Below are 26,290 nucleotides of genomic sequence, written 5' to 3'. Positions count from 1 at the left end.
AAATACAGCAGTCTGGAGTTTTGCCTCTATCATTCTGCTAAAACAGGTCTCATGAAGTGCACTCCAGGCCTCCTGTTGCTAAATCCAATGGGCACTCAAGGCCTCCTGTTGCTAAATCCAATACTTCTCAGTATTGTTTGATTCTTCTGTGCACTCCTTGAAATACTTTCTTCCTCAGGATCCCAGGACACAATATTCTCTTGATTTGGTCATAGCTACAGCTGTTAACTTTGAACTCTTTTGCATCCTTTACTTAGATATATAATGTTGAAGCTCCCAAAAGTTCTATCAGAGACCCTATTATATTGTCATTTTGCATGTTTTCTTTTGGAACCATCATCTATGCTCATGTGTCCATTCCTCCCTAAACATAGATGACTCCCAAATCTTATCTCCAGCTCAGATCTGTTCTTTGTATTTCAAGTATGAATTTCCAATAGTCAACTTGGCAAATTGTCTCAAAAGCTCTTCAAACACAGTACATCGAAACCACAATCATGACTCCCCTTCCTTCTCCAAAAGTCTTATCCTTCTTGTGATGGTACATGTCTCATCCATTCAATTGAATATGACAGAAATCTGGGGTTATCCATGATACTTTCCTCTCCCATCCATCACCAAGTTGAGTCAATTTTTTGCCTTATATCTATTTTTTTCTATCTCCATGCACACATTCCAGTCCAAGGCACCATAATAATACCTTCATCATGTTATAGCTAGAGTGATCAAATGATGTCACTTCTGCTTAAAACACTTTAATAGCTGTCTATTTCTCTCTTAGGATGCAGATCAAAATCCTTGAGTAGTTTACAAGGCTGTTTGTCCTGGCACCTACTCATCCCATTCCTCCCCTGCCCCTTGTTTTCTTTGTTTTAGCCACAATGGCCATCTTCAATTAATTGAAGTGCCACACTCCTTCTTGCCCTGTGTTCTGCATGAAATACTCCTACTTCTTTGCTTTACCCAGGTCATTCCTAACATGTCTTTAGCTCTCACTTTATTCATCTCTCCTAAATAGCCTTCCTGATATTACTGTCTAGATCAAATCTCCCTATCATATGCTCTCATGGTAACACTGACCTCTCCTTCATTAATGTGTCACCTTCATAATGTTATATCATTTATATTATCCTTTCTTTAATCTTTATCTCCCCTATAGGACTATACACTTACAAGAACAGAGAACATATCAACTTATTCTACCTCCAGAACGTACCGTAATGTCTGGTTATCATTTAAGTATTTGTTAAGCACATAAATAACTGGACTTGAGGACATGGGGAGGGGGAAGGGTCAGCTGGGACAAAGTGAAAGAGTGGCATGGACATATATACACTACCAAATGTAAAATAGATAGCTAGTGGGAAGCAGCCACATAGCACAGGGAGATCAGCTCGGTGCTTTGTGTCCACCTAGAGGGGTGAGATAGGGAGGGTGGGAGGGAGACTCAAGAGGGAGGAGATATGGGGACATAAATTTATGTATAGCTGATTCACTTTGTTATACAGCAGAAACTAACACACCATTGTAAAGCAATTATACTCCAATAAAGGTGTTTTAAAAAAGAGAAATATTACTGAAATACAAAGGAAACATTGTTTCTGAAATACAAAATCGGTTATAGAGAGCAGACTTACTGCATTTTAGGGTAACATTTACACAGGTATGGAGAGGAGGCAGTTTGTGAATTTCCCTTCTGCTGCCCTTATTGGTCAAAATGTGTCCCTCAAGCACTTAGGAAGCCTCAGAAGTGATCTAGAGATCAACTGGGAGGTAAACTAGCGGGAAGGTTAAATGGGGGGGAACCAAACACCTTCCATGCTCTCTGTTCCACTTGAACTGGGTTAACTTTGATTTTCTCTGCATTTTACATTAGACTTCCATGGAATATTTTGTTTTATAAGTGCCTACTCTTCCTCTTACTCCTCAAAAATTTTGAAAATTACTGAACTAGGTAAATTTCAGTGTACAGAGAAGAAAACTGAAGCCCACGTTAAATAAATGAAATAATCCAAAGCTGCAGAGGTGGTGAGTGTAGAATCGCTATATTAGATGGAAAAATGAAAAATCATGAAGAGGAAGCGAATCCCCTGGGAAGAATATGGTAGTCCTTTGACAACAAAGAGATATTGCTCTTTTTCCTCTCCTCTTTTCTTCCCCCTGGTAGTTCCCTTTCCCTCCTGCTGCTTTTATTCTCACAATATTTGCTACATTATGAAGTCAGTGGACTTCACAGACTGAATGTGAGTATTTCATTTTCTGACTTTGTAAAGGAGGGTCACTCTGGTAACTAAGTTTCCCAGGCAATTTCATTCTGTCATTTGCCAGATGGAAATCCCAGATAATTTTTAATGCCAGAACTCTCCCCAAATAACTAGTTGTCTGTCACTCATTTTTGTTTCTGAAGTAAATGTGAAAATATTCAACATTAGCTAAATCTGTATTGATACAATTCATGCATACCAAGGAATCCTAATAAGCAGGAAACAAATTAGAGGTAAAATATATTGCCATCCCTTCTTTGCAAACACCAGAGGGCACTAAATACTGAAAAAGCGGTCAGAAATTTTACAAAGGGTACATAAGTAGATTTTCTCACTAAAGGGAGCAAGAAAAAGTTACATTAAAATAATATACTATATGCACTCTTAAAAAAAGTATCTCTCTATAGAACACACACGCTGCTTTAAGATAATGGAACAGGTAATTATGTTAATCTAGAGAAACATATTACTATCAGAAGAATTATAATAAAAATCAACCAGAAAAAATGATCTCTTCCTCAGGAATCTTAAAATAATGAAAAATCTATATCTATGTCATATATTTCATTGCTATCCTCTCTCTCTGTGTCTCCCTCCTTTCCTTCCTTCTTCCCTCCCTCTATAATTATGCCTCTATTTCTACTTTTATCTCCAGCTATAGGTCCAGCCTTATACCTTTAGCTATAGTATATTGGTACGTATCTCTCTGTCTTTCTAACTCTCTCTCTTTCTCTCTCTCTCTCTCTATATATATAAACACACACATACATATATATATGTCACATAAATCAATGAAAAACTCTAACATCTCAACAAATATGTGAGCAAAGCATGAAAACAATTCACAGTAGTAGCATGGCAAAATAATTATAAGAAAAAAGTTTATCTATAATAGTAAAAAAGCAATATAATCTAAACAAAAACAAAATTAAAGAGTTAAATGCTAGTAAATATTATATATAGCAAAATAGATACTCTCATACACCATAGGCAGGGGTATTAAACTGGTCAAACAAACAAAAACCAAAAACAAATTCCAGAAAACAATGTGCAGATGCGTGTGTTTAGATAGATAGATTTTTTTAACCTGAAAATCTACTTCTTTAAATCTACCTTAAGAAAATGAGAGATATGTAAAATATGAATGTACAGACATTTGCCAGAGCAATATAATAGTAACAAAGTGGAAATAAACTTAATACCTTACAGTAAAGAAAATGCTGTAATAAACTTCTGTTATAGCCACAGACAGAATATATTGTCATTAAAATTTAGATATTCAAAAACTATTAAATGATATTTGATAACATTATGATATAATGTTAAATTTTTTAATGGGAAATAAAATTATATACACAGTATGTTCCCAATATATTTTTTAATGTTCTTTTATTAATGGTGGTTAGATTTATGCAGGAGGGTTACAGATGCATTTTATTTTCTTTAAAAATTTTTCATACTTTCTGAATTTTCTAGAATGGGCATATACCAATCTTATAATTAGAGAAAAGAAACATTTGTAAATTGTATTTTGAAAAAAAAATCAAAGTTTCCCAAAAGATGCAAGAATAGTAAAAATAGCTCTTATTAGGATACATTTAAAAACTGAAAATGTTCAGGTTAAAAGATATATCATTATCTGTCTATTTACCTGTCTATCTATCCATTCATCCACCCATCCAATCATACACCAAGACACATACTTATGAGTAGTATATCACAGCACTTATTTTGTTATGTATTTACCAACACTGAATAATATAATCTTTTTTTTATATAACATTGCTTAATTACTATTGAAGCTGAATATATGTTGTCTTATGATTTTTTGGCCACTAGTAATTCTACTACTGTGTTAAATTTTCTGCTATTATATAATGTACATTCCATATTCAAATTTCACCTATATACCAGAAATTTCCATTTTAGAATTTTTTTCTTCAATCAAGAAACTAATTCAGGGTTACACAATACATTTGCTTTCAGTATTTCCTTAGTGTCTGGAACAGTTCTTTAGGCTTTCTTTGTCTCTGGCAACATTGATTTTTTTCAAAGGCTACAAGCTAGTTATTATGTGTAATGTCTCACAAGAATTTGTGGGGTTTTTTTTCTTATAATTCAATTCAGAGTATACTTTTTTGTCTGGGATATTAATGAGGTAATGCATCACATCAGATGTCCCATTTTTGGTGATGAGTAAGTAATTTCTGGGAAGATATTTTGAGATAATGTACATATCCTATTTCTCATCAAAGTTTACATTACAGCTTTATCATCCTTTGATGATTCATGCCTGCATCAATTATTGCTATGATAATCACAAGATGGCGACTTTCTAATACCATCATTCCTTCTACTTTTAGTAGTTGGCATTCTTCTACTGTAAAATTTTTCCTTTCTCCCCAATTTACTTATCAGCAGTATAGGCACATGGATTCTTCTTTTAATCAATGGATTATAATGCATTACCATAATTCTTTATTTTGATATTCCAATTGTGCCAGATTTGGCCTCTGGAAGCCTCTTCAGGCTAGGCCTTCATCATTTTGACATGTTTCCATCATTTTTTTTTTTTTTTTGAGCACTTTCTTACTTTGTGGCGCCACAAAATGTTCCAAGCTCATCTTGTACTTTTCCTGTTTCAACCATGGAAAATTCTAATCTAATACTACGGGTTCCTTCTAGCTTTTCACTATTCTATGTTTGTATCTCCCTTCTCTAAGAGTGACAATCCTGGCTCCAAACATCACCAATGTCTTTCCTCATTAGCTCAATACTGCAATATGCAAAAAGTAGTTTCCGAATTGCTAGACTCATGCTACTGTGAAATACAAACCTACTGAGTAGAGTTCAAAACTAGTTTATATTTTTTTTTGTCTTTAGAATAAGGGTATAGTTCAAAACTTATTTGGTTTAAAAATATTTTTTAAATTAATTTGGTTAGTTCTTTTATTTCCTTTAGTTATGTTACTTGAAAAAATTATTTTTTACAAAGCTAATTATATTTGGTTAAATTTAGCTTATATGAAAAAGTTAATATGAAGGTTTTCTGCACTTATTAATACGTTTCAATTTGATGCCAAATTAGAAATATTTCCATTTACTTAGTTTTTTACAATATTACTCAAAGTATAAAATAATTATCAATGAGTCCATACTGATACAAGTAAATGACTGAGTAAATAAATGGGGGACCAGAGACAAATCTCCTATGCAGAAAAATTCCAAATAATTTATGCCTTGATTTTGTCCCCAAGAAGATGGAGCATAACTCCTTACTCCTGAAGTGTGGGCTTCCTGTCAAAGCGGACAGTATGAAAAAGAGGTAAAAAGAGTAACAGCAGTAAAGAAATCTACCAAACACTATCTCATCCAGGTAATCAAGGTTAACATCAATAATGATAAGTCATTTTGATAGTACTTACCCTTGATATAATGGGATGAAAATGGCACTTTACCTCTGTGGTCTTCCCAAAATACTTTACCTCAATCTAATCATGAGACAAAGTTCAGACAAATCCCAACTGACTGATATTCTAGAAAATACCTGACCAATACTTCTCAGAACTGTTCAGGTCATCAAGAACAAGCAAAGAATGAGAAAATATCATAGCCAAAAGGATTCTATGGAGATGTGACCTACTAGATGTACTGTGGCATTCTGAGTGGGATCTTGGAAGAGAAATGACATTAGGTGAAAAGTAGGGAAATATGAACAGATATGAACTTTACTTAATGATAATATATCAATTTTGGTTCATAAATGTAACAAATGTACTACACTAATGTAAGATATTAATAATAAGTGAACCTGATTGAGGGGTATATGGGAACTCTCCCTACTATCTTTGCAATTTTTCTGAAAATCTAAAGCTATTCTAAAATGAAAAGTTTATTCTAAAAATCAGTGTAAAATATTTGGAAAAGGCAAAATGTATGAAGAGGAATACCTAAATCATCTTTTCCACCATTCCTACACAAATACCTTTAATATTCTTAGCATATTTCTCTCATTCTTCGTCTCTTTCTCCCCTTTCCTTCCTCCCTTTTTCCTACCTCCCTATTTATCCTTGTCCCTCTATTTCTATCTGTATCTCTTTCAATACTTTTCATACTTCCCTTTATCTCTCTCACAGTCACTGACTCTCTTTGGGTAAGTAAGTGTATGTGTGAATTGACCGGGTCCCAGAATAAAAGAGATGAGATATTTTAACTGATTCTTGAAAGTAGCAACCAAATCAAGAATATGGAAGGATTGGAGAGGAGGCAGAAGAATTGGTAAAGAGATTTCCTTGGAGAAAGCTGTTTCTATACTGTGAGTCCTCCATCCACCCCACCCTAGACCTTGGCTAAACCCTTACTTGAAGCTTATCAGGCAGACAAGTACTCACAGGATCACTCACAAGACTTAAAATTTGTTACTGTAATTAAGAAAATGACAACCGGTAACTGATTTGTACCAATACAGTCTGTGGCAGCAAGGTAGAGAGAGTTACACTGGGATAGGCCTGAACCCTCAGGCTTTGTTGAAGCAAGGGGAATGAGAGAGTTTTCCCATTAACCAGTTGTAAACCATGCAGGAGCAAGAGGCAGTATTGGGTTATCCTAGTTTCTTGAGCAAGGAAGCTGCCTAGAAGGGTAGAGGAACCCTAGCTGCAAGAAGCTGGATATGGCCGACAGAATCTTGGTGGCTAAGGAAATGCGCTATAAGCAACCACTTGGAATAAGCAAGTGGCCACCCAGGTCAAGGGAATTGCTGGAGAGAGGTGCTCACCAATGGTAGTCACTAATGATCCAATTACATTTGTCAGCAACTGAGATCATGAAGCCATCCAGCCTAGTCAGGATGCCTCTGTGCCTATTATGGGCTGAATATTTGTGTCCCCCAAAATTCATATGTTGAAGGGCCAACCCACAGTGTGACTATTTTGAGGCAAGGCCTTTAGGAGTTAATTAGATTTAGATTAGGTCATGATGGGATTAGTGCCCTTGTAAGAAGAGGAGCAATCTCTCTCTCCACCCGCATACATTGAAGAAAGGCCATACAAGGACACATTGAGAAGGTGGTTTTCTACAAGCCAGGAAGAAAGCCCTCACCAAGAACTGAATTGACCAGCACCTTGATCTTGGACTTCCTTGTCTCCAGAACTGTGAGAAATAGATATCTGTTGTTTAAGACACCTAGTCTATGGTATTTGTTATAGCAGCACAAGCTGACTAAGACAATGCTTTTCCTCACTTCTACTTCCTTTCTTCTCAGCTTTGCCTCTAGAAACCAAAAACATCAGCTAGCAAGTGGATTAGAAGGGCAGAGAGATGAAGGAGTCAATTATACAACCTCTTTCCTGAAGGCAGGCAGCTGCCATCTACAGACCTTAGCATGGAGGGAGGTAAGAAATCTTATCTTTCAATAACAATTGAATCACTTAATTGATATCTGGAAATGGGCACATTCTAATTACTTAATTGAAATAATATTTTGTAAAGTTAAGTGATATTTTAACTATTTAAAAGCAGAAAAGTATTGGATTCTTTCTAAATACCATCCAGGGTTAGGAAATGTTTACTTCTACCAAACAAATATTTACGGGACAGTGGAAGACTAACATGAATTAGTGTTTCAATTGTGCAAAAAATCATGTTTGTTCATTATCCTGAATATATATCTGTTATGGGTTGAATTGTGTTTGCCCCGAATTTCATATGTTGGAGGCTTAAGTCCCAATACTTCAGGACGTGACTGTATTCGGAGATAAGGAAGGCCTCTAAAGAATTAAAAAGTTAAAATGAGGCTGATAAGGTGGATCCTAATCCAATATGACTGGTATCCTTATAAGAAGAGGCAATCTGGATACACAAAGAGATGCCAGGGGCAAGTGTGCACAGAGGGACAACGATGTGGGGACACAGAGAAACAATGGCCATCCGCAAGCCAAGGAGAAAGAGAAACTGAACCAAACTGAACTTGCTAACACCTTATCTTAGACTCCTAGCCTCCAGAACTGTAAGAAAATAAATTTCTGTTAAGCCACCCAGTGGCAGCCCTAGCAAACTAATACAACATCACCTATATATATTTGACATATCACACTTATTTACCCAACACCTTCCAGTTCTCTGTTTCTAACCCTGAATGCATTCCTCAAACTAATTCACTTTCCTTTTCCTCTGTTATTGTCCTTGGCTTCCTTCCTAGGCTGAAACTGGAATCCTTTCTCTTCCATTAGGCCTTCTTTTAGCCTCTATAGGTACAAAATGAGCAGATCTAAATGGATGCTGGCACTTTTCCTGAAGCCTCTTTCACAGGGCTAATGCAACCACCAGATGTTATTCTTTCCATTCTCAACTGAAATCCTGTGGTTGAACCGAGCCAAAGTCTGCCAGCTATACCTTATAAATATCTCATCAACTAATATCCCACCAAGACTTGGAGAAGTGAACTTCCCCTAGGCATTGGAAATAAATAGCAAGTCATACAAAAGCTGAACTACAAGTTCAAAATCTTTGATGGCTCCTCAGCACAGGAGGATCAGCCTCAGGAGAGGAGGTGTAATCACTGACAGCTGCAGATTTGCTCTATACCAATAATCGTCTCCTTTCCTTCTACTTTTTCCTTATGCAATGTGCATGTCACCTGGAGTGGAGGTGGGTGTGGTTATGTGACTCTCCTCTCTCTTGCCAAAAGTCTCTTTGTCTGGAAGAACAAAGGGGTTTGTTTTTTGTTTGTTTTCTGTTTTTTGGATTTTTTTCAAGAAGGAGGAGCCAAGGCAATGGAAGAGATGGAAAAGGTAGAGGCAATGGGATCATGTTTGCTGCCCATCACACCTCTTGGGTCATATGAGAGCTCCTGGGCAAGAGAGGAATTAGAATCAGGGTACGATGGAGCCCCTGTCATCAGGGACCTAGCAAGAGCTGAGGAACTGGCTGGCACTGCCCCTGTGGGACTCGGTTGTTAGAAAATTGAGCAGAGGATCATTCCCCTCCCTTCCTTAAAAATATCCTGCTTTGACCTCCAGGGACCTCAGCAGCTTTAGCTTAACTACATGCATGTATTATCACAGGTCCCCTGAAGTTCCCCCAAGCAGTTGTGAAATGCTGGATTTTGACAAGGGAGAGTTGAGTGAGATGTAGCAGGTGCTATATGCTGCTTGCGGCTGACTGGAAAGACTGAGTTTTGAGAATGTTTGACATTCCAATCCCTGGAAATGGTAAGGGAAGATATTTTGCTGCGAGAGGGGGTATGGGGGTGCATTGGAAGTACTCACTGGGGATAAAATTAAGGTGGAAGTCTACTTCCTTTCTGCCTCATATTTCCATGCAAAATGACCTCTAAATGCACAATGAGCTCATCCCAAGATACTCAATTTAGTTACATCTACAAAGATTCTATTTCCAAATAAGGTCACATTCACAAGTACCAGGGGTTAGGACTTAAACATGTCTTTTGGTGGGGAATTATTCATCTCACTACACTGCCCTATGGAACTGTTCCTTCAGGTGAGAATCACTATATTTTCTGTCCATCTCAACTAGGCAAGACAATTTCTGTAGTTTGTATTATCAAAATTTTAGTGTTTTCCATTTTCTAGAAAAAATTATATTTACTTGAATTTTATTTTTCAAAATACATTTTGTCTTTACCCACCTCCCATGGGTAGGAAGCCTCACAGTGTCTGCCAGTTACACTGTGCTCCACTGATACCTACCAAGAAAGGCAACCTCAGGCAATTCACTACACAGACCATGGTTGATTGAACTATTTCCCTTTATTCCTGGGCACCGTGCAGACTGCATTTCCCACTCTCTTTTGCAGTTTGGTGTGGTCATATAGCTGAATTCTGCCCAACGGGATGTGAGCAGAAATGCTGTGCATCACTTCCAACTGGCCCATAAAACCCTCTCATGAGGTCACCCGTTCACTACTTTCCCCAAACTCCCTAACCCACCCCCAGTCTGCATATCTACATTCAGGGCAAAGTTGAAAGCCATGGGTTGATGATGGTGAATCTTCTATCAGTCTGAGTCCCTGAATGATTAAGTAAAATAGAGCTCCCCAACACCGATCAGGAACACCATTTCGGAATTTCATGGAGTAAGAAATATACTTCTGTTTCACTCAGTATTAGGTCACTGAGATTTCGAGGGTTATCTGTCAGAGGAGGAAACATTCTCTTAATTAATACAAGCAACGAAGGTGATCTGTTCAATTAGACCCTTCCTAATTAGGAAGGTTGAAATCCAAAGACACAGAATGCAGAGGATAATCCATGAAAAATGGAAGAGTAAAATTCATACATTTCAAAGTGACCACTTAGAGCCTAATAAAAGAACCCTTACTTGGCCCTCCTACCTCCTCTCCTATCATTCACACTGGTCTCCTTCCTGGACTTGAACTTACCACATGACCTTTGTGCATGCTACTTTCTCTACCTGGAATACTCTTCCTTCTATTCTATGCAGTTAGTTTCTTCTCATCATTCAAACCTCAGCTTAAAACAACATCTCTCCAAAGAAGCCTTCCTAGCTGTCCCTACATAAACTATACGCCCCCAACCCAATAACTCTCTAACATATCACTCCATTGTTGCTCTTATAACCCTTTTAAAATGATCATTTTAATTTTTTACCTGTTTATTTCTCTCTCCCCAGACACCAGAAGTATCATTAGAATAGGGACCTTATTTGTCTTGGCCACTATTGTGTCCCCAGAGCCTTGCACAATGCTAATCAATACCAAAGATGCTCAGTGATATTAGTTGAATGAATGAATGAGAGAAAAGGGGAAAAGAGAGAGAGAAATGGTAGAACACCCAAGAAGATCACTTGTAAGATACTTATAATAAACTTTCATTAGTTAAGTCCTGAAGATATCTCATCCTTGTTCTATGAAAGGACCTAATATATACTACACTATACTGAACTAGGCTGCACTATATTATGCTATATATACTCTTATAGAATAACATTCTTTCAAATTACTTACCTATATTTTTCAATGTACCTACCTCATATAGTAATGGGCACATTTCAAAAAAGAAGAGAATAGTTAATTCAGATCATAGATACCAGAAAATGCTTGAGAGAAGATTTCATAGTCTGAGGACAGAGAATGGACAATTAGCTGTTTTGGTTGCAGCAATAGAAGGGGCCTTAATGAAAGACTATTAGGGCTCAGAGATTCAACATTTCACAGGAGGACCAGGCTTAGGAAAGAGACAGGAATCAAAGCAGTTTTAAAGGGCCAGGAACAGAAGGTATAATAGCCATCTTACGGCAGGAATGGTCTAGCCCACATACCTGCCATCCTAGATATTGCTGCTGTCATCATGACATATCTAAACATGGTCTGTTAGGTTCCACTTACCACCATGATGAATGAATTCAGGTCTTTGTGTGTATATGTGTGTGTGCCATTTTCTTAGGTTACAAAGAACTAAATGGGAGCATCTAATTGGCAAAGTCTATATCATGAGACTGGTCTTTAGCTGCTACTCCATCAGTTTCTATGTTAGGAGTTAGGAGGGATAGGAGTGCCCTTGAATGAGAAACACATTCCAGAAAACAGTACTTACCAAGGCACAGGCCTGCATCGTAAGTAGTTGGATGTTCTCAAATGAGGTCAAAGTGAGGAGAAGGCAAGAGCTTTGAGGGCAGTGAGGAAGGTGGTGGTCCACTTGGGAAGAGCCTTGGTGCCAGGCTCAGAAACTTGGGCTTTATCTGGGAAAACATGTGCATATTATTTCTCTAACCAGATCATAAATTCATTGGTTTAGAGAAAAAAATATTTCTCTCTCTGCAGACACACACAGCAGCAAGCATAGTACTTTGCACAACATGGTCAATCAATAAAGTCCTTTCAAGCAAAGCAGAATATAGGGGATAACAAGTTGACATGAATACATGACAAAAGAATAGAAATAAAAAGTTGAAGAATAGGCCAACCTTAGAAACTTAGAAAGAGGTTTATTTTTCTCCAAACTCTTCTATTTCCCCCTTCGAGTCCCTAGATCACCTCTTCCCCTTTTTCTCCTCTTCCCTAGAAGGGTAATGGAGGAAATAGCAGTTGAATATGGGGTTAGTTAGACACAATTTCCAATCCATGCTGTGCTCCTTACCAGCTTTGTGACCATGGGCAAGTCCTTAAGCTCTCTGAGGTTCAGTTTCCTTGTTCACAAACAGCAACTCATGGTAATGAACTCACTGTTTTGACAATTTACCTAATAGGGAAGTTCCTTTCTGTCCACTCTGCCTTTCTCTTACTGAGGCACCAAATCCAGTCATGACCTCCAAGCAGTTTTCCAATGCTCCAGGATTCATTTCTCTCCTTCCTTGCCCCTGCCCAGCCTTTATACATCTTAAAAGGGGTAACTTGTGATGCAAATAAATGAAACTTTAATGGTGCAATTATAGGCAGTTCGAGAGTTATCTTTGTCAGGGCAGCCCTCACAGTCATTTACATAATATTAATTGGTAATCACTTTTGCTTAACACATCTGCTAGGCAGTAAGAGTTTTCAGCTGTAATGTGTAAAGTTTATAAACCATTAGGAGGCAGAATAGTGCAAAGAGGAAGAGCATGATCTCCTGAGCTTATCTACCTCCATTGAAATCCTGGCTTCACCTACCTGCTGTGACTGTGGGTGGGCAAGTTACTGAAAACCCTTTGCACCTCAGTTTCTTCATGAGAAGAAGAGGGAGAATAGTATATATTGTATGAGGTTGTTAGAAAGATTAAATGAGTTCATATATATAAAGCCCTTAGAACAGTGCCAGAGTCAGAATTAAGATCCGTTGAATAAAATGATTGAAAGATCCCTAAATACAAAGAAAATGATACACGTTCTTGTACTATGAACCTTCTTTTATTCAAAACAGCTAACCCTATAGTGTGAGCAGACATGCAGACTGACTCAGAGATAAACACCTCACGTTCCTACTAAATGAAGGTTAGGCATGCAAAGATTTATGAAGTGTGACACATACTAGTCACTCATTCATGCACTGAGAAGAAAAAATAGGTGAACCAAGCCCAGACACAGAAAACTTTAGCCTCTCTCTCTCTCACACACACAGATAAACACACACATCCTTTTTTCTATGTCCTATACAAGCTCCGTATCTTATTGTATGCAGAACTGTTAATTTTTAAACAAGTTGAATTTAAAGCCATTAGGAGCTAATTTAAAATTATAGTGTAGTACTTATGAGTATGAACTCTGATTCATATTTAACTTCTTTATCCGTTTTGCCTGTTTTACAGATAAGTAGATTGAGGTGAGGAGATGTTACAATACTTGCGCAAGATGATTGGGGAGTGGAGCTAATTTTATTGGTCTGTAATGGGTTAGAGCTTCAAATTCTCCACTCATCTAATCTCCACAACATCCCTCCAAAAAAAGACACATACTCATTTCACAACTGAGGAAACTGAGATCGAACAAGAATTGCAAGCTTGTGCAAGATTATGGAAATATTAAGTAGCGGAACTGTAATTTAGACTTTGTTTGCCCACCCAAATGCTATGGGTTTTTTCTGGATTTCTCAACCTTTGTCACTTTCCAGTAGCTAGGTAAAGCCATATGAAATTAGTATAGAATTTATAGATCACAAATGATCAAATTTGGGACGTTCATATAATTCAGTGTATACTTAGAGATGTGCTGTGCATAAAGCATCACAACTCTTTACTACCTTTCTTGCTTCCTTAACTTTTCCTTTACTTTCTCAAATTCACAGCTTAACATCCCATAGGTATTGACACTGATTTGAATGGAACATCATTGGAAAGGATCTTGGAAGAATATAAGATACAGTCTTTGCTCTCAGATGACTACAGTCTAGTTGGGAAGAAAAGACACTCACAAAAGAAACTATCAAAGAGCAAAACAATGGAGAGATTCATTTGGATATCAATTCATCTGAATATTCATATGTCAGGCCCTGTGCTTGCCGATGGTGGATGCCGTGATGAGTAAGAGACATGGTTCAAGTCCTCATAGAGTAATGGAGGAGAGATTAGTGAACAAATAATTGAATAATCACAGATGTAAAATATGCTCAGAGTGCTTATCTGTTCTTTTTTCTTCTGGCTGAACACCCTACCTGGACAAGTCCTGGTCCTTCAGACCCTGCCCTGGGGTCCATCTGCAGGACCTTCTATGACCTCGGTAGAGTGGGTGTTGATCAGTAAACTTTTGAAGCAGCTTGTTTTTCTTTTACAGATTCCCATTTCTTCGTCTTTGAAGATGACTTTTCTGGCAATTCTGGGATAGAGCCAACCCCTTAATGTAAAGCAAGTATGTAATCAAGCAGGGTGGGCTCATTTTCTCTGTGAGTGACTGCTTGCAACTACAAATAAGTATCTAGCTTGGGGGAACTAAATAAAGAATGTGATTAAGAACTTTCTTCTTAAAACATGAAATTACAAGCCACAGCAGGCTCAGTTACAAGTATGCTCATGACTTGCGGAGAGTCAAATATATTCTTGATGTTTCTTATGCTACTGGTTAAAACCATGTAGCCTTTGGGTGGAGTACTAGAAAGGGGATTTAATTAGGTAGATAAAATGCCAGATGTAACCACTGAGGCAGTGACACCCTTTAATTGCATTTTCTTTGTAATTATGGTTGAAATTGTAACCAAATAAGGTACTTTGAAAATAGACTAAATTTGCACAAACATATTTTATAAAAGGCCTGACAGATTTTAGTGTACAAAACTGTATGCTTTCACTAACTTGAAGCTCCTGTATTTCAGTCAAGTTTGGTTTTCTATATAACCCAAGTTTTAAGGACTCCTTTAAAATTTCAATAGTGGGTATATTTTAGGGAACATGAATTGGATGACAGCATATTTAAATCCAAGCATTAAATCATCTTTTAATGGGAAATTACTGTTTCTCAGAAGCTTTTATTTCATTGCCACAGCACAAAAGATCATCTGAACGCTACATAATGGAGCACTTTAATCAATATGTGATTCTGCTGGGTCTTAAGAGTTCCTTCCATTACTTCAAGCAATATTTGTACCGATATTTTTATGCGTGATGCATTTGATTTCAAAATCCAGAAATCTTTCGTTTGCTTCATAGATTACAAAAAGTTTTAGACTAATAAATTCCTTCATAGAAATTAAAGGTATAGATATATATTTAACAACAAAAGGCTCCATCCTCTCAAAAACTTTACCACTTAAAGTCAACTCAACAACAATAACAAATACAATAAAGTGAAAATGGCAACCCATAGTTTAATATTTGAACAAGTGAAAACACATGAGTTATTATATTCATTGCACCAAACAACCCTGTGAGTTAGGAATTATTTTCTCTATCTTATAAATAAAGAAACTGAGGCTCAGAGAGATTGAGTCCCACCAAATATCACATGGTTTAAGAACTGAGAGAGCTAAGATTTAAGATCAGTTTCATCAAACCCCAAAGCTGACATACTTATCCGTAAACAGTATTGCTTGATGGGAAGGAAGAAAATCGACTATTAGGCTATCATAGTAATCAAAGATGGGGGCTATAAAGTGAAAGCAGTAGGAGATTACCCAGCATGACTTCCAGCTGGATGAAATAATTTTCAATAACTGAAGAGTGACACATTTCAAAAGAAGAAACAACAGAAAATTGGTAATTTAGACATACATTTTTAAAATATTGCACAAAATCAAAGCTGATTTTAGTTTCCACCTTGAAAAGCTATGTGGTGATTAAGAACACAAATTGTGGAATCAGGTTATGATGGGTCCAAGCTCTCGCTCTTTTAATAACTATGCAACTGTGGGCAGTTAACCTTTTTAAGCCTTAGTTTACTAAATCATTTTTAAAAATAGGGATAAAAATAATAATTTCATCTTAGCCTGGATTTCCCCTAATAGCAGAGCCCGAGGTAAGACTTATACACAGGAAGATCATTTTGGTAGGTGATCTTAAGGAAGGTTTGGGGGTGGTTTGGGGGTGGGAAGAGTCAAACATGAACAAACATGAAAGGAAGACAAGCCAATCCAAGGGCTAAAGGGGGTAGATCCCTCTGATGAACGCTTGAAGAGCTGTGTTAAATGCATCTCAGAATTGCCCCTCCAAGAAATAAAAAAGGGGAATATTTATCCCTCATTCCCAGTTGGTCAGAGTAGCTTTATGTTGTGTTAACGTTCTCCTACTTAAAGGTGTGCATGTGTGTCAGAATAGTGTGGAGTGGACAAGCATAGGAAACCCATTTCATGGTGATGGAAAAACCCTAGGTCAGGAGGTATGAGATACTCAGTAGAGTCAAAGCAAGATTCTTTCAAATTGCACATGTGCATAACTAATTGCTATAGTAAAAACTGGCATATAAAGGTGAGCCAAAAAATTAGTGATAGAAAGAATATCAGCAATTGCCAGAGGCTGGTAGATTGGATAAAGGGATTGACTACAAATGTGTTGAATAGTTTTGGGAAATGTTCTATATTGTGAATGTGGTGATTGTTACATAACTATATACATGTCAAAAATATATCTGATTGCACACTTAAAATTAGTGATTTTAATTATTAATATAATTATAATTACTAATGTACATTATACCTCAGTAAAGTTAATTTTAAAGGAGGGTGAGCCAAGATGTGTAGTACATACAGAGGTGTCTGATAATAAGTACCTACCTCACATCATCATGAGGAATAAATGTAGTAATATATGCAAAGCATATTAATTAATACATATTTGAATAATAGTAGCTATTATAATTACTAATCACCAACTTGAGATAATCCTGGTGACTTTGAAATAAGTGGGAGAGTTGGGAAGTTGAACTAGTTTGAAGGAAATTGATTTAGCCTTGTATCTGCTCAAATTAGAGTAATATTAAAACATAGAAGTGACTTAAGACTTTAGAAATTTTCAATAAGCAGTTAGTGTGGAGCTGGATATTTGACTGGGTGCCTCAAAGAATGAGAGAGTTAATAAAAAAAAAAGAGTAAATGAGAATAACAAGGGAGATTTTGCTGAAAGAAGATGAAAGAGGCAAGGAAATCATTGAATGTACAAAAGAAAGATGAAAACTAGCATTCTTTTAATGTATGCTATGTGCCAAGGACTTAGCATTATTATTTAATTTTCATAACCACACTGTTTGTTGGATATGACTGTCTCCATTACACAGATTAGGAAATTAAGGTTTAGAGAGGTTAGCCCACTAGCTAAAGTTTATGCAGCCACTTCGAACTTGGACAGGTCTGCCTGATCCAGAACCTCTGACTTTAACATACATGCTCTTTCTTCCATATCATACTTCCTAAAGAGTGCGAGAGTCAGAATTATGGATGGAGACTCAGAATGGCACAGGTCTATTGTGAAGATCTGGAAAGAGGCACTGGATATAATGGCTGATACAAGGCAATGAAGGATAACCTTTAAGGGAACAGTTTCTTTCAGTTGCATGACAAGGTTCAAAAAAGATTTGATGGTAAAGAAAATCTAGACCCAGTGGGTGTAGTTTCCCTGATGGAAAACTTTATCTGTGAAAGATGAAAGGGAAATATAGCAATATAGGTATCTCCACTCAAGGCCCAAGATCCAGATTCTTATTTGATGCAGCCAGTGTAGACCATATGGGTTCGTTTGTTTTTTTATCTCCTGTTTATGTGTATGCCAAAGAAAAATAACAATCCTAAGCATCTGGCATTTAAACAAGAGCATGTGATTGCTTTATACCAAAGGACACTTGTTATTACAAGAATATAGTAGCACTAAAGCACAGATGGGTCTTTCTTGCCTCTTCTTGTCATCTGCTGCCACTGCTTGCCAAAGGTCTAGAATATGTCTTCAAAGAGAAGCCAAGAGATTGGTGCTCAGATGGTGAGGCAAAGTCCTGATTTACTGTCTCTATCTCTGCTGATTCTAGTTGTTTCTTTAGGTAAATTTTATTTTTTTTTCAGAATTAGAAAATTATTTCTCAGAATGGCACTGAGCCACAAGCCACTGCAAGTATGTAATCAAATTATTCTCTCAGATTCAGGAAAGCAAGGGAGGAGTCAGCCACTGACTCAGGGAATAGGAAATGTGATGATAGACCTTTGACGTATCATTCATTAAACAAATATTTATGAGAACCTTTCTATGCCAGGCACCATTCTAAGTGCCGCAGGTACAACAGAGAAGAAAACTGAGAAAACCTCAGGCTCCATGGATCTTATACAAAAATAAATATGCATCAGCAATTAAATATGCAAAGTCAGAAAGAGATAGCAGCTATGAAGAAAAATGCCGGCCAAGAGGATAGTGATGTGAGGTTATTTTCTTAGGGTGGTCAGCAAAGTTCTTCCCAAGGAAGTGACATTTGCACAGAAAACTAAATGATGGAAGACAGTGAACCACCAAGCATCCGTGTGAAGATCTTTATGGGGAGAACAGTCAATGCAAAGTGCTCAGGAAATGATGGGAAAGTGCTCATTTGGTTTGATGAACAGCAAAAAGACAGCATGGTTAGAACGTGATGGGAGAGGTGGGAAGTGGACTTAGATCACATAAATATAGTGTGGCACTCCTACTGACAAGAAAGGTGTTTAGATTTTCCCTTATATGTGACAGAAAGTCATTGGCAGACTGCAGGAAGAAGGGCGTCATTTGTAATCTCAGTGGCTGTTGCAAACAGGCATGGGAGAGATGAAAACATTCTTGTTCCTGGCCTTCTGCTGAGACAATCCCCCATCTCTTCAGTCTGGGAACCAACTGCATTTTTCTAGTTACAAGGCATAGGAGACAAACCACCCAAGTGCTCAGAATTGTACTGGCTTTTCTGATGACCACAATAGTTCCAGAGGCCAGCCTGTAAAATGAGCATTTTTTTAGGAAAGGGAAGAATGTCAGATGGTAGGAGCAATGAAGGTCCTAGTAAACAGGACTAGGGCTTATTGTAAAAGTCCAGGGCCTAAATAAGTCAGGATTCAAAGAAATAAATATTGCAAATAAGGAGACTTGGCCCCCTCCTCTGAAACCAGTATGTAGTGAGTGAGGAATCTGTGTGGAGTGAGAAAATGCCTGCAAATCCCAGAGAAATGGTTGAAGCAGCATTTTGTTGCAGGGGAAACAATATCCCACAATTAGTATCCTTACCAACTGGTAAATCTATAACTACCTCTGCTAGTCAATAAAACTGTCTCATGTTTGTTACATTTTTATTGTTTCCAAAGTCCTTTCATGTATAAGATTTGTCTGACTTTCCCAACAACTTTGGGAGATGGGTGGAACAAGTTAAGAGCCTTAATATTCACAGATGAGGAAGGAGGGATGCAAAGTCATCTGTTCAAGGTCATTGTGCCTTTTAGCTCATTAAGGGACAGAGACAAAGATAAAATGCAGGTCTTTTGACTCCTGATTCAAAGATCCATACCCTAGAGCATGCTATTTTATATGGATTGTAATGATGTTGAAAATACATGGAATAAATGAAACTTTTAGGGGTTAAAAAGTAAATGATTGCCAAGTAGCCCAAAAGGAGACACTTACTGTAGGAGTTAAAGCCTTGGCATGCAGAGAAATCGAGAAAGCTGACTGATCCAAACCCGACTGGAGCTGCCATACCCTTGCTTTAGATACCAGCAGGGAGAAGGATTCATTAGATGACTTTCCAAGGTCTTTTCTGGCCTCCAGAGTGTAGCTCATGAACTTGTCCTCTTCAGAGTTAAATCCATCTATTTAATCAGGCTGCTAGAATAAAAAATGTTCACATGCAGGTGTTGCTCAATTTTATACACTTAACTTTCATACAGCTCAGGCTTTCATGCATTATATACTGACACCCCTGAAGTGCTTTCCTACAGAGAATTCATACTTTTGCTTACCAGTTGGCAAACAAGTATTTTAAGCAATCATTTGACAGTTTAGTTACCAAAGTATCGCCATTTTTATATCTACAGCTGTGTTTCTATTGTCATTTAAACACTTTTGCATACCACCCTTAGTGTAGGACACAAGAGGCAAATTAAAAAAAAAAAGGCACTACCAGATGATGCAATAACATTGAAACAAAGGCTGAATAATCTGGAAACAAAGGCTGAAATTATTTGGAGGGCTAAAAAAGATAACTTTTTGGTCTCAATACAAAACTGTGTGTTCAATTACATTAAAAGAACATGTATTCATTATTCATAACATAATTCTGGAAATGTATGGTTAAAGATTGTGTCTCAAGAGGCAGGGTGTAGCAATGGAGGAAATTGACAGATCCTAAAATGATGAATGGATAAGCAAAATAAAGTATTTCAGTGATAAGAATTCAGAGAAAATTTCTCAAGATCTCAAGAGTTATGGATAAGATACACACCTTTATCAAAAGAACACAAGGAGGAGCCAATTTTTTGTTAACAAAGTTTAGAGAAGTTGATAAAATATTAGCAAATTTGGCATCAAAATATTCCATTTAATTTTGCACAAAATCATCATTAAATGTCTTTTCATATATCACTTCAAATATGGTACAGAATCAAGACTAGAAAACATAATTATATAAAATTATAGAACAATAATTTTATTGTTTTTATTTTTATTTAATCTACATAAAGCAAAGATTGTACCATCTGTTAAATCACAATATCTACAGCACCTAGCAGAGTACCTGGTATATGGGAAGAACATGAAACAAATCACATCATAAACCTTTTATTAGACTCAAACAATGATTAATCAAGAAGTAAAAACCAAACACTTGTATCATAACTAGCAATTCATTATAATTACATGTAAGTCTATTGCTTGACTTATGTATATTCACATTTCAAACACAATTCCAGAATGCATCAAGTAAGGAATTGCCTATAGTCTGAAATCACTTGACCAGAACTGATATACTCCTAGAGGTTTAAATAGAGAACAGATAGCAATGCATAGGAAAAAAAGGTGATTTCCATTTCCACAGTTAAGCATGACCTTCACCAAAACACTTGTCTCAAGGCCTATTTTCTCATCTGTAAAAGGTAATTCTTGGTTCTAAAGTGTCAATAGAAGGGGGGGAGAAAAATAGAGTAACATGAAAATTAAGAAAGGTCAAGTCTTCCTTGGTTATGTCCTTATTCTTAAATCATCCCATGCCTGCCCCAAACTCAAAGTCATGCCCTCCTTAGCACTCTCAAGGCCCTCAGTTCAGACCTCTACCTCACCCTTAGTTCATCATCACTTATCTATTTTTCCTTTGTTAGAGGGTAATTCTTCTTATCTCCCAATTATTGGGGAGGTGGCAGTTGATAAGGTCTCAGAAACCTAGAACCAATTCAGAGGAGCCTGTGAAGAGTGTGACCATTCGCTCTGCTTGAGGCTGAAGTTCTCAAGGCACTAAGACACACTTTGAGGCGGAGCAGGGCTCAATGGAAAATGGGTTAGTCTTGATAGCAGCTAAATTTTTAACACATTATGCCCGCACTGTATAATGTGACCCTCAAAAGTCCCCTAGGTGGCTACTGTTAGGCTTACAGAAACTTGACCAATGCCATCCAACTTTTAAGGGGCAGAGGCTGAATTCGAATTCACGACAAACATGTTTGACTTCCCACCAACCGTGTTAGAAATCGCGTTTGCGTCCCGGGAGCGGACCCTGCCAGCTGCGAAGTTAATACCCACCCGCAGGACTCGGGAGGGAGGGGGCTGCTAGAACCTTGGAGACCTGGCCACACGCGGGCCTTAAGGGGGTGGGGTCGCCTTAAGGAAGGAGGGCTTTTTCTCACCCGACAAAAAATAACTCCTCAACTGGGAAGGGGTTCTCTTCGAGTGCCGCCCATGCTAGGCGGAGGGCTGGGCAGATGGAAGAGGACCAGGCCAACTGGCTGAGGACGCAGCTGGCCCGTCGGCTGGCATCGGAGGATAGTTCAGAGAGAGCGGAGGCGGCAGCCCGGGAGAACCCGGAGAACCAGGAGCCCGGGACGAGGGCCAACCCGGTGGGATGGGACCAGCAAGGCCTGTTGAGAAGGGAGCTGCCCGGCCGAGGGGCCCGGGAGACAGCGGGCCCCAAAGAGGGACAGGAGGCGGCGGAGCCGGGGCCGAGTGAATCAGAGGGCGGGAGCGAAAAGGGGCGGGGTGGCCTGGAGCCCGGCGGACCGGGGGGCGGGGAGATGGAGGCCCCCGTGGAGGACTTGGGGAGGAGTAGAGAGAGGCGGGGAGAGAGCGCCCAGGCGGACTCAAAAGAAGCGCCGCCAGAGAGCCAGAGGAGACAGGGCTCGTGGAAGCCGGGAGACCAGCAGCCCGGCACGTTGCGGGAAACGTACTGGGAGAGGTCCCAGAAGAGCTACAGGGAGAGGGCGGTGAAGCCGAGGGTCAAGGGCCAGGTCGAGTGGAAGTACCCGCTGGAGAAGAAGCCCAGCTGGCTGAAGCCCCCGACGCTGGTGGAACCCGAGGAGAATGAGGTTTATAAAGAGGATCTCTTGATCCCGGCGCAAGTGCGGCGGCCCACGATCAGATTCAGTCTCCAGGCCAGATCTCGCCTCCAGTCGCGGCGGTCGGCAGTCTGCTGCCCCTCCAGCAGTGTCATCAACGAGCTGGCGAAGATGGGCGACCCGGATGTCCTGGAAATGGTGCAGGAGGAAGGTAGGAGCCGGCGGGGTGGCGCGGGGGGGAGGGTCGGGCTCCGTGAGTGGACCGCGCCACTCTAGGCGCGGGGACCCCGGGGGACGTTGGCGGCCCTGCGGCCGGGATCCCGGGGATGTTCGCGTAGCGGCGTGCCCTGCGCGAGACGGGGACTGCAGGCGAGCACTCCCTGCCCGGGCCGGGGATTTTTTCGGGCTGCTCCCGCGAGGCCAGCACCTGTTCCGAGCGGTTCCGAGACCGCCCTCCTTGCTCCTCTGGACGCCGCGGAGCGGTCGCACAGTGCAGGGAGGCGAGGCGAGCACGCCGGGCGAGTGAACTGAGGTGCTCGGGCCTCTGAACCCAGGCAGAGGAAAGAAGGAGTCTCCCACCGAGAGAGCCTAAGCTTAGGGCGCATGACAGCAGTTCCCTGTGTGGGGAGCTGGCTCTCGAGTCTTGCTGCCCCTTTCTATTCGCCGACTACTGCTCAAGCTTTGAGATGATCGTTAATTATGGAAGGGCAGACCGAACCCTAAGGTCCATCAGTTTGAGATTCTTATGCACTTGGGGAGGATGCTGTTTTACAAGCTTTCATTGAATCTTTAGTTCCGTTGAAAAATGTTTGCCCATTGTTTGCTTCGGGGTTTCCCGTCTCCCAGTACCCATGATACTTGGACTTTCTTCCTGAGCCATGCCTGAGGCCCCAGGAACCGGCCAGAAGCTAAGCAGGTGTGGGTCCAGGGAAATACCAAGCCCTCTGGGACAGGACGGAATAGAGAGAAGGCCAACTCCTGGAAACTCCCGTGTGGCCACCCCGGACCTGTATTCTGTGGGTCTATTTTAGTACACGCATTTTCCTGAAAATGCATGTATTTTTCTGGGTCTATCTCCATGGCCCTCAATGATACTCAGTTCTCTCAATGACACTCTACTTTCATGTCTTGTTTAGTGTTAGATCTAAACATGGAAACAGTTTTTTTTAAGTGATAAATGATCTAAGAAGTCATACTATTTAGTCTTCAAAGACACCAAGAAATAAAGTGCATTATTGCATCCTCCTCCTCCCCTTTCTTAACAGCTTGAGATATACTTCATTTACATACAATAAAAGTCAGCCATTTAAAACGTACAATTCAAATTTTGGTATATTTACAATTTTGTGGTCACCATAATCTAATTTTAGAACATTCTCATCACCCCAAATAGAAACCTCTTAGTAGTCATTCCTCCTCCCCACCCCACCTCCCCTACCCTCAGCTCTAGGCAGCATCTAGTCTATTTACTGTCTCTCTTGATTTCGCTATTCTGGACACTTCATGTAAACAGACTCATACAATATGTGGTCTTTGTAACTGGCTTCTTTCTCTTAGCATAGTGTTTTTGAAGTTCATCCATGTTGTAACTTGTATCAGTTCATTATTCCTTTTTATTGCCAAATAATTTTCCATTGGTGCACATTTGGATTATTTCCACTTTCTTGGCTACTGTGACTAATGCTGCTATGAAGATTTATTGCAAGATTTTTCTATGAAAATATGTTTCTATCTTTCTTGGGTATACACCTAGGAGTGGAATTGCTGAATCATATGGTAGCTCTATATAAAACATTTTGAGAAACTGCCAAACTGTTTTCCAAGCGTCTGCGTCATTTTTCATATTTTCACCAGTAATATAAAACAGTTCCAATTTCTCCACATCTTCACTAACATTTGTTATCGTCTGTCTTTTTTATTTATAGCAACCCTAGTGGTTGTGAAATGCTATCTCAACGTGGTTTTGACTTACTTTTTTTCAGTGACTAAATGTGTTAAGTACCTTTTTCAATGCTTATTGACCATTCATATATCTTCACTGGAGAAATGTCTTCAGATTCTTTGCCCATTTAAAAAATTGAGTTATTTGCCTTTTAATTATTGTGTTGTAAGTGTTCTTTATATATTCAGTGTATATGGCTTGCAAATATTTTCTTCCATTTGGTGGGTTCTCTTTCCATGTTCTTGATGGTGTCACTTGAAGCAACTCCCCTTTTTTTAAACAAAAAATAATTTAAAGATAGAGTGAAATACAACTATTGAAAACTTTAGACTAACGGCTCTGCTAAATAATGCAGTAAACTTGTTAGGGAAAATGATTGATGTTCAGTGTGCAAAAGAAGTTAAATGTCTTTTAGACAAATAAAATTAGAAGTCCTATTCTGTACTTATTCAGTGGTTTCCTCCTTTGCAGAGAATTGTTTCCTATTGTAATTTCAGTAATCTGAAGCTCTTAATAGATTTTTTTTTTCATTTGAAGCATTCAGTATTTACTTATAATCAGTCCTTCTGAAGTAAAGCTATGAGAAATATATTCTTCATTGAAGGAAGAGTGGAGGGAAAAAATGTGGAGTATGTAACTTTATACATATAATGAAGGAAAAAATATATCAATATGGCATTACAGAGATTGACCATTACTCTCTCTCAGATGTTAGAAGATCTAATTTAGCCTCAGGATAATTTTGCTTACTAGAATTTATACGTAAATCAGTGTTACTTCAGCTTGAGGTCATACTGAAGCTTCAGTCCATCCCAGGAAGGTTTTAGAACTTTTCCTGAAGTAATTTCAGTTCCCCTTTCCTTGGCAAAGACTTTTGTAATTGATTTATATTTCCTCTTGTTGTGATAAAAGCTTTGCCTCTGATTTGGGTGGAGGTAGGAGAAAAGGATATTAATGTGGAATACATGTATTTGATGGCTGGGTCTCACGAATGCACCCTGCCCAAATTCCTATAACCTGTTTTGTTCATAGATCCAGAATCCAAATAGCAGAAGACAGTGGCATTGGTAAGAGCAGAGCCTAAGGAGCAGGGTGGTCCAGGCCACTCAGATGACTCTTATTTTTCTAAATGTCTTTCAATATGTTGATTAATTTGCTGAGTTGGTTTTATTGCCCATTATTAGGATTTCTGTTACTTCTAGGGTTATATGAAAAGTGCATTGCAATGAGGATGTATTTTTTAACATTGACAGTCACGTGGAATTTTGGAAACCCAGTTCTAAATATATGTTTCTTTTTGGAGTTTAATGACACAGTTATGAAAACAAGTGTTGGTTTCAGAAGGCTGAACAATACTGGGTTCCACAGCATGAATTTTTAAGAGCTACTTTTATTCCTGTGTTTTAAAATACAAATGGATTTCTTAGAGTAAATTCCCCAATATAGGTAAGTCTGGATCTGTGTATTATGTATTTCCTAAATCACCTTTGAAGAGTAAATATGAGAAAGTTAAACAATTGATTTACATGTGATAAAATTTCTTCCCGGAGAGAGAATGTTAACATTGTGTCTTTCAGACATAATGGATGTTTCTAGGACTTGTTATATTTTCTCAGTTTATTTTCTTAACAGTTGAACATTTAAGCAATCAGTGATCTCCAATTAGCTGTTTTCCCACAATCTAATAATTTTTAAAATGAAATTATAAGGGCAATGTGTAATAGACCATTTAAATA

General features: G+C 38.6%; 1 protein-coding gene and 2 long non-coding RNA genes across 13 annotated transcripts in view; 1 reads left to right on the top strand and 2 right to left on the bottom strand.

Moving 5' to 3' along the window:
- The window catches only part of LOC309606032, a 1,194,635-nt gene that overhangs the window by 434,258 nt on the left and 734,087 nt on the right, over positions 1-26,290 (bottom strand). The gene's annotated exons all lie outside the window — the stretch shown is intronic.
- Positions 3,849-11,948, bottom strand: LOC309606022. The gene is made up of 2 exons (XR_014231606.1): positions 11,837-11,948; positions 3,849-11,360 (listed from the first exon to the last, which is right to left on the bottom strand). It is a non-coding gene; the product is annotated as an uncharacterized lncRNA (long non-coding RNA).
- Positions 22,028-26,290, top strand: part of ANO5 (anoctamin 5) — a 100,484-nt gene continuing 96,221 nt past the window's right edge. For all 11 annotated transcript variants that reach the window (XM_082342419.1, XM_082342415.1, XM_082342418.1 and 8 more), the window contains exon 1: positions 22,028-22,823. In XM_082342419.1, the coding sequence (XP_082198545.1) occupies positions 22,043-22,823 (781 nt within the window). In that variant the 5' untranslated portion in view covers positions 22,028-22,042. The remainder of the gene's footprint in view (positions 22,824-26,290) is intronic.

The sequence above is a fragment of the Balaenoptera borealis genome (genome assembly GCF_965194805.1).
Source record: "Balaenoptera borealis genome assembly, chromosome: 11".
Classification (NCBI taxonomy): domain Eukaryota; kingdom Metazoa; phylum Chordata; class Mammalia; order Artiodactyla; family Balaenopteridae; genus Balaenoptera; species Balaenoptera borealis.
Note: the sequence above shows the minus strand (reverse complement) of the source record. Positions and strands in the feature narration are given on the sequence as shown.